General features: G+C 48.1%; 1 protein-coding gene across 3 annotated transcripts; it reads right to left on the bottom strand.

Moving 5' to 3' along the window:
• Positions 1-357: 357 nt before the first annotated feature.
• Positions 358-16,598, bottom strand: LOC127046324 (uncharacterized). Of its 3 annotated transcripts, none has more exons than XM_050943217.1 (5): positions 16,518-16,598; positions 9,962-10,138; positions 7,726-7,825; positions 5,101-5,231; positions 358-2,031 (listed from the first exon to the last, which is right to left on the bottom strand). In XM_050943217.1, the coding sequence occupies exons 1-5, from the start codon at positions 16,560-16,562 to the stop codon at positions 1,753-1,755; spliced, it is 732 nt and encodes a 243-aa protein (XP_050799174.1). In that variant the 5' UTR covers positions 16,563-16,598; the 3' UTR covers positions 358-1,752. The 3 variants fall into 3 exon arrangements, with proteins under 3 accessions (XP_050799174.1, XP_050799176.1, XP_050799175.1); XM_050943219.1 differs by having other exon boundaries at positions 9,962-10,626; positions 16,518-16,563; XM_050943218.1 differs by lacking the exon at positions 16,518-16,598 and adding an exon at positions 10,714-10,883 and having other exon boundaries at positions 9,962-10,626.
• Between the last annotated feature and the right edge of the window lie 528 nt (positions 16,599-17,126).

Genomic DNA, 17,126 nt, shown 5'->3' with positions numbered 1-17,126 from the left:
TCTGCTGAGATATTCTCCTCCTTTTCCCTAGATGTAGGGTGGGGTGTTGAGAAGCTCTAGGGCTGCAGGTTGCCTTCAGCCCTCATCCACATTGCAGTGGAAACAATTCTCCCTCCTTTGCTATTTACAGAGTCCCCCACCTCAGTTACTTGGACTGGGTTCCTAGACAACAACTGACCCCTAGGCAACTCCTTCACTCTTCAAAGCCCACTGAAGTCAGTTGAAAGGCACTCACTGACTTCCATGAATGTTGTACCTAGCCTGCGGCTTCTCACTTACACACCTTTTATCACTAACATGAGGGGCTTTTTCAGCTAGTTACCCACAAAGGAGAAAAGATCACATTTCACACAGTCCAACCATTTTCAAAAAAGGGTTATATTTTTTGACCTATGTGATTAAAAGTTGAGTCAAGAACCTTAATATTACATTTAGTTTAAAATACACACAAGGTAAGACAATTGCATTTCCCAGACATGGTTTTGTGTTGAAAACAACTCAAGCAAGAAAATCATGTTTCTTAACTACTGGGGAGTGGATGGAGTTTGTCCATGATCCATTTACAAAAGAGACATTTTAGAAAAGTTGTGAGAAACAGATTGGATAGAGGAAAGTTAGTTGCAGTGTTACCAACCCAAAGTGTTGAAAAATCATAGATCAGACAGTAAAACATTATGAGACTGTCATAGAAATCAAGAGATTGACAAAGTAAACTGGGCAGTTCTTTGTCATGAGGTTTGTAAGCCTTTAGGGTGCACATGAGTCCTGTTTTCAAGCTTTTCTCTGCAACAGTGAGGGCTAGAAACTTTCTTTTTTAAACAATGGAATTTGAGATTCTCAAGCACAGTCACCTCACTCCAGCAGGTAGGGCTTTAAGAAAAACACCATATATCACAAGACCTTTGATAAAATTGCAAGAGTCGGCAACACTGTATCATGCATACAAACACTTGATTCCTTCACCACTCAGCATTCAGTCAAGAGAATTTCTTCATCTGAGCATTTGAAGAAAAAAGAAAAAATAGTTCACTGTCAGTGACTCTACAGGCCTGTTACTGCTGATATGGGACCTGTGATTGAGTAAAAACTTCCCACTGTCACACCTGCATTGCACAGCTCTGCTCAGTCTGGCGCTAAGGCCCTGATCCAACTTCCAATGAAGCCTAGCAGAGACTTTCCACTGACACCAGTGGGATGTTTTGGAATGATTGTGCTATTACAGCAGCATTATGTTTTCACGGCAGGATCACATAAGAGTAATTAATAGGGCTGAGAAAGACATTCCCTTCTCCCCAACCCTTATTGATACATTAATCTCTAATAATTAGCAAAAGTGCCATGAGAAATTATTACAGCCCTTCACTGTCTGAGAAGGGTTCGATACTATAGAGACTCAAAAGCTCATCTGGTATTTACTCTAATATTACAGATGTGATGAAGAAGTTGCCATGCAGCCCTTGTTTATAAATCACAATATGTTACCCAGCCAGTTTATCACAATCTAAACAAGGTTTAAGACAAAAGTTTTGATCTTGCAGCTACTTTAGGAATTAAAAGTGTTATGACTGGCCCATGGTTGAAAACCCTTTCCCAGCTTTTTGCATGCTGGAGGAAAGTGTAACCCATTTCCCCATCTGATCTCTTCTGGTAACAATCGGCTATTAGCTTGTGCCTTTTATATATATTCAGTAACTAGCAACATTAGCCACAGCATTAAGTGCTTGGTATGTTTTCACAAAATTGTGGGCAGCATTAGAGAGTTTCTGCCTTCTCCTTAGCCCGAGGTATTCTGCCCATGGTGTAGAATTCTTCGTTTGGACGCATATCGGTAAAGTGAGCTATACGATTAGACATGGCAAAAAAGGAGGCAATTGTGCCTATGTCCCAAGCATCTTCCCGGTCAAAACCCTGAGCCTCCAGCTTTTGGAAGTGCTCTTCAGTTATGTTATCAGCGTGACTGACTGCAAGAGCAAACTCCAGCATTGCCTGCTCCCGTTCACTTAGATCAGCCAGTTTCCAATTCACAACAACCTGCAAGAAAGAAAGAAAAAAGGCTACAGAGAAATGTATTCAGGCCTATAAAACAATTGCAGCTGGGTCAAAAACTTAGGAACTTTTCATTCATCAAGGCTATTGGCAGGCTGTCTGGAGTGGCTCACAACCGTGAGTGCCAATCTCAGGTCAGACTGTTAGAAAATAGGGCAGATACCACAAATTGATGGTATATTCTATAACTAGATTTCACCAAGCCAGTAACAAATGTGCACTCCTGGATCACTGTACCAGTCTCACTATGGAGTCACAGTCAGCTCTCCAGTCTATCTTGCCATCCAGACAAACTGGACTTCATGATAAAAAGGTTTTGTAAACCAAAAACCACATCACATTAGGTTACTCCCAATCCCAAAGGATCAGTCACTTACCCCAGATCAATTTAGTACTCTGGATCTCACACCAAAGACAACACTGACAACAATTCTCTAGTAAACTAACTAAAGATTTATTAGCTAAGAACAGAAATCAGTTAGTGAGAGGTTAAAGCAGGTAAAATATGTTAACAGGTGAGTCAAAGTTTGTAATCCAAAATGATAGCAGAGATGTAGTGGTCTGCTAGTTTCCCCAAAGTCTTTCAGGGTTATCCAGAATAACTCGGGGGATCTCTGTCTCCTTGTCCAAAAATTCCACTCTATTAGAACTCAAACTGTCCAGAGATGCAGGATTATTCTTTTGAATCAGTATTTATAGTTCATACTCACAAAAGACAATCTAATGTCTTCACCCACAAGGCCAGTGAATTTCCATTGTTGATCACAATGGCCCTTGCTTTGAAGTTAGCACTCTTCTTCATTTACATTTCCAAGGCTCCAATCACATTTGGTGGGTAATTTAATTACAGGGATATACACAATGTAAAAGGTAATGGAAGAGCAAACAATCCTTCATTAGTTTTCATGAAGTTTACATATCAAGTACATTCTCCTCTTAACAGTAACACACAGTTTTGATCTAGAGTTAAGAAGTTACAGGGATATGCATAATGTAATGTGACAAAAATCAACAGGTTATAGATAAGTGAAGACAATACCATTAACATTTCCTTTGAACCAAACTAATACAACTGAATTGGCCTGTGTTGTGGGAGAGGTACACCCTGTCAGCCCCTTAGGGCAGTATGGCTTTGCAACCCAAGTCACTAAGGCAGACCTGGGCTTCAGGGCAGCAAGGCCCAGTGGCCAGAGTCTAAGTAGCCACCATTCTTCCCAGGGCAGTATGGCCCAATGGCCAGAGTCTACGTAATGGCCTCCAGCAGCCCAATTCACCTCCCTGCCCATTGGCAGTCTCCACAGCAGGTCAGATGGGATAGGGGGACCCGAGCCTACCCTTCTCCACCATGTCCTGACCCAGGGCCCTAGGGAACCAATACCTTGCTGCTCAGTCTCCTGTCTCTACCATCCCATTCCCTGGGTTGCATCCTACCCCTTCTTCCAATGCAGGGGGTCCCGTGGCAATCGCTGCCTTGCCTCTGTCAGCCTCAGTGGTTGGCTGGAGTTTGGTAGAGGCACCAACCTGGCTAGCATCAGCATCTGGTGGATCCAACAGTTTCCCAGTGGAAGTCTGCAGCACGTATCTGCTCTCATCAGCAGTCCACCCAGCCTGAGCTGCTCAGCTTATAGCATGGGGTTAATCCCCTCCAGCCCAGTGCAGGGTAGGTACACCCCATCACAGTCTGATTACACTACAATATCTTTTGACATGCCTTTAATTTCTATTAGCATCTGAGGGAATTAGCCTGCACTCCCGTCCTGAACTGGCACCTGGGTAGACAGCGTCACAGCTATGTTTTGTTTCATGGAAGGACTGAGAGAGGTTCACTAGAAAATGTTTCCTCCTAAGAGAGAGACAAGTACTGAAAAGACATATGCAATAGCAGCAAAGGAGAAATGAAGGCTAGCATTTTCCCAGATTGGCCACTGATTCTGGGTACCCCAACTTGAGAGCCCAGGGGCAGCTGACCGTCAGAAGTGCAGTGTCACAACTCCAGCTGAAGTCAATGGAAGCTGTAGGTTGCTCAGCACATCTGAAAAATCTGCCCTGGCGTGGATCAGGCAAGCCCCCAGCCAGTATCAGATTTCGGGGTAGTGCAATGTGGCTTTGCCCCCTCCCCCTCCATTCTAGCACCACTGGAGTTCTGACAGAATGGAGAATTCTCCCCTGGTAGCTGGGCTGGTCCATTTCTCTGTGACCTGCTCCTGGCTGTTGTGGTAGAGGAGTCTCTCTTTTTCTTTCAAATTCAGTGTCTCCCCCTGCATATGGCAGGCCCTAGATGCACTGGGACTGTAGCAGTACTGGTGAGCATATAGGAAGAAGGGAAAAGCCACACAGAGGCTATGCAGAGGAGGCCAGACACAGCCAGCACACTGAAGATCACTGCTTTGTAGCAGGTCTCTCCAGAGCAGAGGTGGGAGCAAGTTAGTGATGTTATTGGCCATTTCCTACACAAATCGTCTGATGGAAACCCCCACACAAGGTGGGAAGAGGAAGAAGATTTAGTTTCCTCTGAACCCTACCAGAGATGCCATGCACATAGCCTGTTTACCTGGACTATGCAGAGGTCATCAGGATTTGGTCCTCACAAAGCAATTTTCAGACCTTCCTGCCACTAAAAATATGAGTGTAAATTAAAACAGTGCACTATCAATTTGAGGAGTGCTTCAATGCTCCTCAGATGTCAAGGATGGATTAAACAGTCCCCACTAAAGCTTTCTACTAAATTCTGCATTAGCTTATTGTGCTGGCTGTTAACGGAGGATAACCCAGTCGTGGGCAGAGAAACAAATGGACTAGCTTGGAGAAAGAGAGCTATTGTATTAGGCCCCAATCCTGCAAACTGCTTCACACAGGCCCAGTGAGGTCCATCTGTATGGCACAGATTGTAGGACTGGAACCTTAGACATCTTCAGCAGTCAGGAAAAGAAGAAACTTCATTTTGATTATATTTTTCCCCATCTCAAGACAGCCTACAAAGCAGGCACAGAGTATGCCCTTTTGTTCTGATATTTTCATTACTCCATTTAAAAACAAACAAACAATCCCACTCACCTGATCCGCCAAAGCTGGCTTTTTAGAATATATCCGATGTAACGCACTGTGTGCAATTACACAGTAGGGGCATCTGTTAACAACGCTTGTAGCCACAATAATAAGTTCTCTGTCAGCCTTGCTGAGTCTTCCTGTGGGGGAAAAATAAATAATCTAAGGGGGATTTCTTATTGAAACTTTTCATTTTATTACAAAAGAATACACATGGATCAATGGTACTGGGAAATAACAGATGCCGTAGAGTCAGTGGTTGGCATGTACTGAAGGATGCAAGAAAGTATACAGAGAGACATCTGGACTACAGGGGTACTGGAACAATTTGCATAATGGGAGGGGGGGTGAGAGCCATTGAACCAAACTGTAAACCCTGTTTATGATGGAAACCACTTCAAGCCAGGGGGTGCTGGCACATCCCCAACACCCCTAGTTCCAGCACTATGTTTGCCCAGTACAGTTTTGCCAGTAATTTAATAGAGGGTTGAATCCTGCAGTCTTCACGCAGGGAAAATTCCTATTTAAATTTTGATGGGATAAGGATTGCACATTTGATCCATAGATAATTAGAGCCCTAAGTTTCGAACAAAAGTAATTGTACTAATGTAAGTAGTTAGTGGAACTGCTAATCAGTCCTATCAACATCTCACCTAAGTAAAAATACTCACGTGCCTAAATGTTTGCAGTATACAGATCCTTAATCAGTACTCTTCCTGTGCTTATTTCAGAGTCAAATGATTAATAAGTTTGTATCTTGCTACTTGATTCTTGAACCCTTAATTTTCAAGCTGAATTTTGTTCTTATAGGCAAATGCAATGTTGCAGGCCCTATTAGCCAAAGGGAGGTTTGCTTTTGTGCAGGAGACAAAATAGAAATAATGAGGTTCTCCTGAAGTTGATGGGCTTGAGACCATGTTTTATAACCATCAGGCTGGGCAAGTCACCTGGACCAAGCTTCCAGAGAGTCTGAATTTCTCAAAAATTGTTGGTGTTTGAATACCCTGGGCAGACTGAAGCCCATCAAAGACTAGATGACCTCCTGAGGTCCCTTCCAACCCTGACATTCTATGATTCTATGATCATTCTCCAAAGAAGTCCTAGGAATGTGACTTGAGCTGTGATAGAGTTAAATATAAATCTTGGGGTTTACCTATGCAACATCAAATACAGTCAGGTTTTCAAGACAAGCCATTGATTTTTGCAGCATTTCATTTTTTAAAATTAATTTTCTAGCCCTTATGGTTGGGAAGACAGCCTTCCCCATGAAAACCTATACAATGCTGGGATCCTGAGTCCACTTCTGCTGCTGCTACCAGCTTTCCAAACCTGAGCCAGATGAAATAAAACTCTGGTTAGTTTCATTTTCACAGCTGCTTTCAGAATTCTGTAGGTAGTGTGACACTGATGAAAATCATGTCAATTTCACATTGCAGGCTGCTGGCTACTGTCCCAAGCAGCAGAGGTAGGTATGAGGCTACAGGTTTAGTTTCTTTTAAATCAGTAGCAGGCAGGCAAGCCTAGGTAAGGCTCTAGGTAGAAGCTCTACAGTGAAACAGAGAAAGAGATAACCTTAAGTTCAGCCTTAGAAGAAGGAAACCCTTTTTGTGATTTTTTCTTTTTTTTTTTTTTTTTTAACAGTAGACACTGGAGCTGCTGACAGGAGAATTGGAGGGTAGAGAAGAAAGAAAAATAAAGATCCTTCTAGAATTGAGGGGAGGGGGGCAGGGCTCAAGCTTACTCGGCAGCTACTAGCCAGCCACTTTTGCAAAATATGAAGCCACAAGCAAAGACCAGGGAGAACACCATGGTAGGAGATGCAGCGCCCTCGGAAAGGTGTGGTTACACACCAGGGCATTGCTCTTGTACCTTAGCGACAGCCTCACCTCTGAAGACACAACTCTTCTATATCTGCCTCTAGCTAACAGGGGTTGGATCGTTTTTCAAGCCAATAGAAGTTGGGTCAAATTTTCAAAGCGTCTTAAGAGATTCTGACTTTATGGAAATGTCCTCCAAGGTAAAATAAATGAGAGGACTTGTCCCCTATTGAAAATGTAACACATACAGAAATATTCCTAATACAATGTTTTCTAAAGATTTCTATGTGATTTGAGCAGTTCTTTATGCACACTGCACTTGGTCAAAACACCCCTTCAGTACTGAAAGAGCCGATGAGCACCTCTATTTTCATTAGAGAAACACTCAAAGCAAATCCTGCAACCTGACTTCTTCCAGAGACTGTTGCAAAAAGGTATCACATTATTACTGCTCCCATCAGATATGGATAACTTTGCTGGCTTAGAGATCCACAAAGCAGAACATTGAGCAACTGTGCAGCCCTGCTTGGCCTGACAGCTGGTTTTGAACCCAGGACTGTTGGTACTAAAAGCATGAGCCTCAAATATTATTTCAGCTGGAAGCAGCAGCAGACTCAAACCTCTTATGTGGACCAGCCAGATCTCACTGAATGTGGAGTACCACTGCATGCGGATCTTGTAGTCGCTGCTGGCTGTAACTCTCTAGGTCAAGATGAGTGTGGCTGCAGAACATACAGAACTCAGATCCAAGCACCACATTTTAGCAACTTTTGACCTACAAAGCTACAGGCAGTTTCAAGGCTGCTGCTTAGTTTACCTGTCTCTTTGTTCATGATGGCATTGTAATATGCGAAGAATGCTCTAAATTCCGCAGGCCGATGAGACATCACACTGAACACATTGGGCAAAAATCCAGTCTGTTCAAGGATTAAAGAGAAGAGAGGTCAATGGCTGTAACCTTACTACAGACAGCACATGCTACAAAAGTTCAAGGTGGAAAATACATATGATGGGGCTGATTGGCCCTGTGCTGGTAGTGATGGGGCTAATGAGGCAGGTATGCCCCACACTACGGACTGGACCCAGCTGATCCTGCCCATTATGCCTACGGCCAATGTCAGTCATGGAGTGATGTGATAAAAGGAGGCAGCCTTGGCCAGCTCAGGGCTGGCCAGGGACAAAAGCAGACTCCTACATCTCTTTCAGAGAGGGATGCTGGGTTCCAGCCCAAGCTTGGGACACCCTCCTACCTAGTGGAGGTGACAATGGGGCCCAGGGAGACTGTGAAAAGAAACTGGCAAAGCAAACCCTGAGCAGAAGGGCAGGGTCCTACTGAGACCCCTCGCATGCCCCTGAGTTTTGAGTTCACAGTTGGCCTTTTGTTTTCTTGGACTCTTAATACTTTGGAAAGGGTTGAACTCCAGTGTGCCCAGGCACGCGACACTGGATTGGAGCAAAGGTGTCAGCTGACTGTCAGAGACGCACAGGTGGGTGGGCTGCACTTCGATGGGCCACAAGGGGGTACTGCTTAGACAGCCCAGTTCCAATACATTTTGGCCTATGCCATGTTTTACTGATATAATTACTTCAGTTGGGGCTTCAGGCACCACTCGAACACAAATAACTAACAGCTGGTCAGGTGCGTAGAGGCAGAGTTATTGCTCCTGATTCCTGCTGGCAGTCAGACCCAAGGGGTCCTGTTAGCTCCAATCCAGGGGAATAAAAAGGTACAGACGTGCCAGCAGGAACTAGGGGGAGGGACTCTACAAACCACTAGCCTCAACAGAAAGTTGTGATCCCTGTAAATGAGGAACAAGCCTGGCAGACTCCACAAGGGGCACTGCAATATAACAAGATCAGGGAGCAGAGACTTTAGCCCAACAGGAAAAAGGTAGGAACTGATTAGTGTGGCCAGATGAGAGACATGAAAAATCAAGACACGGGGTGGGGGGAGAAAGGAGGGCACACCAGCGGAGAAAAAAAAACCCGAAAAGCAAAAAACGAGAGCTGGCGGCTCCCTGCCACACCCCCCACCGCACCAGCTCACCTCCACCTCCCCTAAGCGGGCTGCAGCGTCCTGCTTCTCCCCCCTCCCTCCCAGCACTTGCGCCGCCATATAGCTGATTCACACAAGCCTGGGAGGGAGTGGGGAGAAGGAGGAATGCGGCATGCTTGGGGAAGAGGCGGAGCCAGGGCGGGATTTGGGGAGGGATCCAATGGGGCAGGGAGGGGGCAGAGTTGAGGGTACGAGCCCCCTTCGCCTGTGAGCCGGAGTGCAAAACATCAGGACAATTCGCATCCCAACCGCGGGACAAACAAGTAAATATTGGGACAGTTCCAATAAAATCGGGACATCTGGTCACCAAAGCTCCCAGGAAAGCAGAGCCAAGATCTTCCTTGGTGACAGTGTTCAGGATAGAGAGAGCAGAGAAGGGGCTAGGGCTAGGAGGCAGCGCAGAGAGGAACAGGGCAGGGAAGCAGGGAACAGTGCTCGGAGGGAGGTTCTGGGGAGTGGGACATAAAGGAGCAGACAGGCGTTAGGGGGAAGAGAAAAAGGAGACAAGGGGCCTGATTCTCCATGGCCTTGCACCTTGAGGCGTTGCTTAGAGTAAGTACACCCTTTTGGATGCTTTGGGGAAAGGAGAAAAACAAGCAGGAGAAAAATCTTGCTGGCCTTTTCAGTGCATTGTCAGTAATGAAAAGAAAGTTTCAGGTAAGGTTTAACTTCATCCCCTTTCTCCCTAGTAAAACAAACACGGAAGGTGGGGAGAAGGGGGAATGGTGCTTGTTGCCCTTTCAAGCAAGAAGCCATTTGGAACCCACAGTCAGCTCCTGGAACAAACAAGGTGAATAAGAATCATGCTGAGCCACCCAAGTGTTTCTAACCAAGGGCCGGATCCTGAAGGCTGTTCCATGTGGATGGACTGCACAGAACTGCAAGGGTGCCGGGGCCTTCCCTAATGCTGATCCAGAAACTGTCTCTCGGTATTGGCCAAACTCAGAGGCTGGGTTGTGTCCTCTGGGAAGAGCTTTTCTCAGCAGACTCTTCTTACCTTCATCTCTACTTCTTCCATAAGCTCCACTATATCATACGGCAGGTCCTTCTTGTTGGGTATTGGATAGCGCCCAGGCAGCCTCATGGTGCCCCCTGCCTGTGTACTGTATGCCTGGCTTACAGCTGCCGTTTGCGCTCTTCCCCACAGGCTCCCTGACACAAGGAGAGGCCGAGGCTAGAGAGAGGGGGGGGGGAAAGGCTTGCTTAGCCAGATGGACAGTTATTGGCTCCCTTCTCTGCTCAGCTGCTCTGATACTGCCTCAGAATTCATGTAAACCACAGCCACTGCTAGATCTCACTTCACCATGACAACCTGCACAACTGACCATTGGGAGACAGCATGGTCTAGTGTGCAGGGTACTGGGACAAATGACCTGGCTCTGTCACTGACCTGTGGCATGCTCTTCGCCCCCCTCCCCCACTTTGTGCCTCAGTTTCCCCTTCCATCCTAACTCGACCGTAGGCAGCTCAGGGCAAGGACTGTCTCTCAGGATGTGTTTGTAGAGCTCCTAGCACAACGGAGCCCTGATCTCAGGTGGGACCTCCAGGCAATGACCACACTGGTGTATTATCCTCCCCCTCTCCAATTCTACATGGTATCCTCTTAAAGTCACAAAGCTGTTTCTCAGAACTCATGCACCACAAGCCCATCACTGTAGTAGCCTACAAGAAAAAATACATCAAATTAATTAACCAAAGTGAATGGCATCAACAAAGGGCTAAATTTGCCACTGGCATAAATGCACCAACCTCTGGTGAATGGCTTTGTGGCCCAGAATAAGCACCTCAGCTTTGGATGCCGGTAGTCCTGGGTTCAAATATTGGTTATGCCCTGTCCCTGAGATGTGCATCAACATCAGCAAAAATCAATGGAAGCATGCCCACTTATGACGTAGTCAGTGTATGGGCATTTAACTGACACTATGGAAAAAAACAGCATTATTTCTAGAGGCTTGCTTTATTAATGTTTGTGCAATAAATTGTCCAGAAACACCTCCCTTAGTAAAGAATGATACTAGGGACTCGTGGATTCAGTTTTTTTAACAAAATCCATCCCAATTCTAAGTACTGTAAAGCAGCACCACCATCCAAAGTACAATCAATTGTTGAAACCTGAGCAATTCCTACCCCATTGGTATGAGTTTAGTTAACTGGATCACACCCCTTACTTCAGAACTCTGCTGTCATTGGGTTAGCACAATACTGCAGCTATGCTTTTCGGGAGCAGCACCTAATATGCTTAGCTGTTATGTAGCACTCTTCATCTGTACATCTCAAAGTGTTTTACACAGGAAGGTCTGTATCATTAGCCCCATTCTACAGATGGGGAAACTGAAGCATGGGGTTGAAGGAAACTTGGCTAAGGTCAGATAGTAAGTCAGTAGCAGAGCTAGGAATAGAATTTAGGTCCCCTGACTCTTACCACCGCACATCATGTACTCTGTTCCTGCTTTCTCCCAGAAAGGTGTAATGATCCACACACACCCTGCAGCCTAGAACTTCACATATTACCATCCCAGAACCCAGAGTCACCTGTGCAATCTTGTGGAAATGCACTGGCTGTCACCTTACCGCCACTTTTAAATGACAATTATACTGCTTACACTCATAGACTTTAAGGTCAGAAGGGACCATTATGATCATATAGTCTGATCTCCTGCACAATGCTGGCCACAGAATCTCACCCACCTACTTCAATAACAAATCCCTAACCTATGTCTGAGTTAATGAAGTCCCCAAATTCGGGTCTGAAGATCTCAAGCTGCAGAGAATCCTCCAGCAAGTGACCCGTGCCCCATGCTGCAGAGGAAGGCGAAAAACCTCCAGGGCCTCTGCCAATCTTTCCTGGAGGAAAATTCCTTCCCGATCCCAAATATGGCGATCAGTTAAACCCTGAGTTTAGATTGTAAGCACCAGGGATCTCTTTGTTCGCTGTTTGTACAGCACCTAGCACAATGCAGTCCTGGTCTCCAAGTGAGACACAGACACTGCAGTAAAATTATTGTTATTAATCAGGGAAAGAAGTCTGTCCGCTTTGCTTGAGATGGTAAACAGCAGTCAGATCCTGATGTGCGATTTGAAACCATGCTCTAAAGTGATTTTAAAAGATCCTGCAGCGTATGTAAATGACAAATCTCTAAGAGGAACTATTCTAACAATATCTGCAGTAGTATTGTTAGACAAACACTGTAGTCAACCAAACATGAGTATTATCACAAAGTCCGACTGCATATATATTTAAAAAAACGGAACAAGCACATTGGAGGCAATAAAAAATAATAAGATTTATGGGTCTAACTGCTAATTCTAAAGGGAAAATTCAAAAATCTGAAGAGATGAACATCTAAGAAACATCACTGAATTGTCCTTAGTGAAAGGAAGTAACAGTTAGTAAAATAAATATGTCCTTTGTTCACCAGATTTTTCTATTCTTCTGGTGAGGGGAAAAAGTAAACAAGAAAGAGAGAGAATTGCTATCTGAACAAATTGTGTAATTCCCTAACTGTTTTTTTTTTAAAAATCACTTAAATAAATCCGTAACTGAACTTGCCTTCAAACATTTCATCTTATGGAATAAAGTCAAACTAAACATTGTGCAGTTATTGGGTCCAGTCTTGTAAACTCTGACACCAGTGACAGGGGTACTACAACAATTTTAACAGTGGAGGTGCTGAAGGCAGAAACCATGTACTTGGGTTGCTATTACTACTTCAAGCCAGGAGTGCAGCAGCACCCGCCCCATACACCTCATTCCAGCACCTACGACCACTGATTTTACACTTGACTTCAGGAGGACTAGCTCCTTGAGTCAGTTACATACATAAGTGTGTGCCGTTGCAGCCAGTTAGAAAAGACACGTTACATTAAGAGAGACTTTTACAACTGAAAACATTTAGAAGTCCAAGATGAGAAAAATGGACCAACTCACTGATAGTTGTACAGAAGTCACCTGTTGCTGAAACCAACCAATCACTATATTCAGGAACCCTAGGAGAGCCTTTTCAAAAGCACTCAAGTTCAATGTCTAGATTCTACTTCAAAACAAAAACTCAAGCTGCCAGTTGAAATCCATTGCCTTTTTCCCTCCCTTGATCTAGAGTTTGAATTCCATTTGGCTGTACTGAAATAAAAAGAGTATGGAATGAGGAACAAAACCACATTAGCTGAAAAGCTGTATGATTCTCCTGCACTTGACTGCAGGGTGCAGGTAAAGAATTTTTCTGTAGAGATGAGACTCAAGATCATAGCCACAAGGGGAACCAGGAATCCAAATCTGAGAAATTCAGATCTTGCCGCAGACTTTGCCAAGCACTTTAGGTCCCCAGCCCTGTACGCAGATCACTTCCCTAAACAATATTCATTCAAAGGACATCAGTGTTCGCCCATAAATACCCTGAATGGCCAGTATCCCAGATTCACCCCACAACTGATATAAAATGCCCCAATGTCTCCTGCAACCTCTCAACCTCCAGATTGCCTTTTTAACTGCAGTTGTCAGTCCCAGCTAAACAGAACCACTATGAGATGGGTAATTTTGAGCCATTCTTAAGGAAAAGTTTCTGTTACATGCCAACTGGGGAGGATGTACTTAATAAAAAGGTGCCTTTACATTTGGTATCAAAGATTTACATTGATTCTTTTGTATACAAATACCTTTGTTTTTCTTTTCATGGAGAAAATGTACATTTAGTACTGTGTTGCTGTGCTGCTGAAGGAAAAATTATTCTGGGTATTGTTTACTGGAATATATGTTGTTTACTTTGTTTGAATGAAGAGCCTCAAACAAATTCCCTAAGCTGACTTTGCCTGAAGTAATTTATTCTTTCAAAATATCCAGATTGTTTTTATTCCATACACTTAAACATACGAGTGTGATTTTTATTTCCACTGGAGCAAAATTGATATTTTCAATTTTTTAATTACTGCAATGAAAACATTATGGCATAGTCGATGAGAGGTTTTAATTCTTTGGAATTGGTTTGTTTTCTTTTAACCAAGATGACAAAGAATTAATGCAGCAAAATTTTGCAACCTGTACCCTGTAAAATCCCTGCCATATAGGAATGGGTAACAAACTGAATGAAAAATAAAGCATACATTGAACAAAGTCCTTTTTAAATCTAAATTTCTCATAGTGTTGGACAATATACCTATCTTGTGTTAGTCCACCATGCCCATATCAGTCTCAGGCAATGTCTGCCAGCTAGCAGCTGTGAGCCCCATGCTCCTATCCCACAGGAGCAGGAAGAGACTTGGGGGCTAAGCTGCACAGTAGCTAACATGGGATTTCAAGTAGGGAAGGGACAGGTGGGTGAAGGAGGGATCAGGCTTGGCACAAAGTTGATGGGCTCTTTTTGCTCCCTCCTTCCCACTGCCCTCTCATGAACACGATCAGCTGCTCCCACCTTCCTCGCCCCTCCGCTGCTGAAGTGCCTGGATGGGAGGGGGTTATTGGAGTCACTGGAGGAGTGGGGAGCTGCATTCAAGGGGCACCATGGCATGGGGGTGGTATTAACTGTTGGGGGGTAGGCAACATTAACTGAATTTGGGGGCACCATCCATAGGCCTCAAATGACTCAAAGGTAGCAGTTTTTCTACTGACTGAATCAAATCCACTGGTGCTGTGGCATGGTGTTCACCATGCATGTGATTAGCCTGGCACTGATTGCAAGAGACCTTTCCTGCACGCTGTGCCTTGTCCCGCTGGGAAGATGTGTGCTCCAGTGAGCCTGAGGGCTAGAGAGCAGGAGGCTGAACTAGTCGAGCCATCTGTGCTGGCCAGGTCAAAGGATGGGGACTAGGAAAGCAACAGCCCATTGCTCTGCCAGGGCACTAGCCCAGCCCTGCCTGGCAAAGAAGTGAAGTTACAGAAACACAGCAAAGCAGCCATTCCAGCAAACAGTGGGACAGACAGGGCTAGGGTCTTGCTTGTATCCAAAACGATGTCTCACTCTGGCAGCTGGGGAAAGCAGAGCAGGGGTGAGCTGGGGCGCAGGGGGTGCCTCAGGGTGGGTGGGGGTGGGAAGCTGCCACAGGGGGAGCACTTCAGGGTGGAGCTGCTGTGGGGTATAAGGGGGCTCAGGGATGGGGGAAGGTGCAAGGTGGAAGTTTCGCCTAGGGCACGAAACATCCCTCCACCGGCCCTGGCTCTCAGGCAACTTCAGACTGCTAACCAAAGGCCCAGCGCACACCCTGCAAAGTCTGAGGCCCTGAAAGAATCGTAGGACTGGAAGGGACCTCGACATGGGGCTGGGGATACTCAGATGGCAGTCGGCCCCGGGTCCCATGCACTCATGACAGGACTAAGCGTAGACCATCCCTGACCGGTGTTGTGCCAGCTGCTAAAGACTGGATGAATAGGGCAGTCCCGAGTAGCATAGGGAAACATGTTTGTTGCAAAACAACACCTGTGTTGATACGGAGCTGGGTTTCAAACAATAGAAACCGCTCCCTCCCAACTATGTCTTCTGCCCAAGTTGCAAGGCAGGGCAGGGCGGATCTGGCATTAGGAAGGGTGATTGGATCTGGACCAGCAGGGCAGAGGGGATCTGGCAGCAGGGGGGGGGGGCGTGTCTGGCCCCACAGGGCAGAGGGGATCTGGCAGCAGGAGGTGGGGGGGTGTCTGGCCCCACATGGCAGAGGGGATCTGGCAGCAGGAGGTGGGGGGGGGGCTGTCTGGCCCCACAGGGCAGAGGGGATCTGGCAGCAGGAGGGGGGGTGTCTGGCCCCACAGGGCAGAGGGGATCTGGCAGCAGGAGGGGGGTGTCTGGCCCCACAGGGCAGAGGGGATCTGGCAGCAGGAGGGGGGGGGTGTCTGGCCCCACAGGGCAGAGGGGATCTGGCAGCAGGAGGGGGGGGTGTCTGGCCCCACAGGGCAGAGGGGATCTGGCAGCAGGAGGGGGGGGTGTCTGGCCCCACAGGGCAGAGGGGATCTGGCAGCAGGAGGGGGGGTGTCTGGCCCCACAGGGCAGAGGGGATCTGGCAGCAGGAGGGGGGGGTGTCTGGCCCCACAGGGCAGAGGGGATCTGGCAGCGGGGGGGGGGTGTCTGGCCCCACAGGGCAGAGGGGATCTGGCAGCGGGGGGGGGGGTGTCTGGCCCCACAGGGCAGAGGGGATCTGGCAGCGGGGGGGGGGGGGTGTCTGGCCCCACAGGGCAGAGGGGATCTGGCAGCGGGGGGGGGGGTGTCTGGCCCCACAGGGCAGAGGGGATCTGGCAGCAGGAAGGGGTGTGTGTCTGGCCCCACAGGGCAGAGGGGATCTGGCAGCAGGAGGGGGGGGGGTGTCTGGCCCCACAGGGCAGAGGGGATCTGGCAGCAGGAGGGGGGGGTGTCTGGCCCCACAGGGCAGGGGGATCTGGCAGCAGGAGGAGGTGGCTCTGACCCCTTCTGTGGAGCCCGTTCAGTGCCCAGCCGGGGCGGGCAGGAGCCCCAGGAGCGGCCGGGCTGGGGATACTCGGGCGGCAGCCGGCCCCGGGACACGGCCCAAGCCCCGGCCCAGAGCAGCGCCGCGCCGCGGGCTCCAGGGCCCGGCTCCCCCAGCCGGGCCGCACTCACCGAGGCGCGGCGCGGCCACAGCAGGCGCAGGAGCGGCCCCCTCATGGCGCTGGCGGGCGGGAAGTGCCCAGGCTGCAGCCGGCGGGGGCGGGTCCGGGTCCGCCCCAGCGGGGGGAGGGCGATTCCCGCCGGCCCGCGGAGCCTCCCCCCGGCGCAGGGACACAGCAGCGCGGCCCGGGATGCGCCCGGCCGGGGCAGTAGCCGGGGCTCAGCTCCTCGGCCCGCACGGCGCCTTACAAAGGCGGCCGGTGTCTTCAGCCGCGCGTCCCCGGGGCCGGCTCCAGGCAGCAGCCGGGCGAGCTGGTGCGTGGGGCGCAGAAGACAAGGGGCGGGTCCCGCCGGGTCCCCCTGCCCGATCCCTTTTCCTTTGCGCTTCGCCGCTTCCGCCGCCCCTGCAGCTTTTCTCTTTCGGTTTGCTGCTCCTGCCGCCCGGGAGGGGGCGGTGGCGCGAGGCGGGGAGCTGCTGGGAGCGGTGCCCGGCCTGCCGCAAGCCCGGCACTGCAGCCCGCGTCCCCCCCTGCCTGCCCCCCGGAGCGGCGCGGAGACCTCCCAGCAGGCACGCAGGAGGGGCCGCATGGCGAGCGCCCCGCTTCAGGGAGCCCTGCCCCC

This window comes from Gopherus flavomarginatus, chromosome 3 (assembly GCF_025201925.1).
Source record: "Gopherus flavomarginatus isolate rGopFla2 chromosome 3, rGopFla2.mat.asm, whole genome shotgun sequence".
Lineage (NCBI taxonomy): Eukaryota > Metazoa > Chordata > Testudines > Testudinidae > Gopherus > Gopherus flavomarginatus.
The sequence above is the reverse complement of the archived record's forward strand: the minus strand, read 5'-3'. Positions and strand labels throughout refer to the sequence as shown.

Coding starts and splice junctions, on each gene's coding strand:
- LOC127046324 (XM_050943217.1), bottom strand. CDS start 16,562: ATGAGGGGGCCGCTCCTGCGCCTGCTGTGGCCGCGCCGCGCCTCG. Junction 10,139..16,517: donor TGTGGCCGCGCCGCGCCTCG/GTGAGTGCGGCC, acceptor CCCTCTCTCTAG/CCTCGGCCTCTCCTTGTGTC. Junction 2,032..5,100: donor AGCCAGCTTTGGCGGATCAG/GTGAGTGGGATT, acceptor TCTTTCTTGCAG/GTTGTTGTGAATTGGAAACT.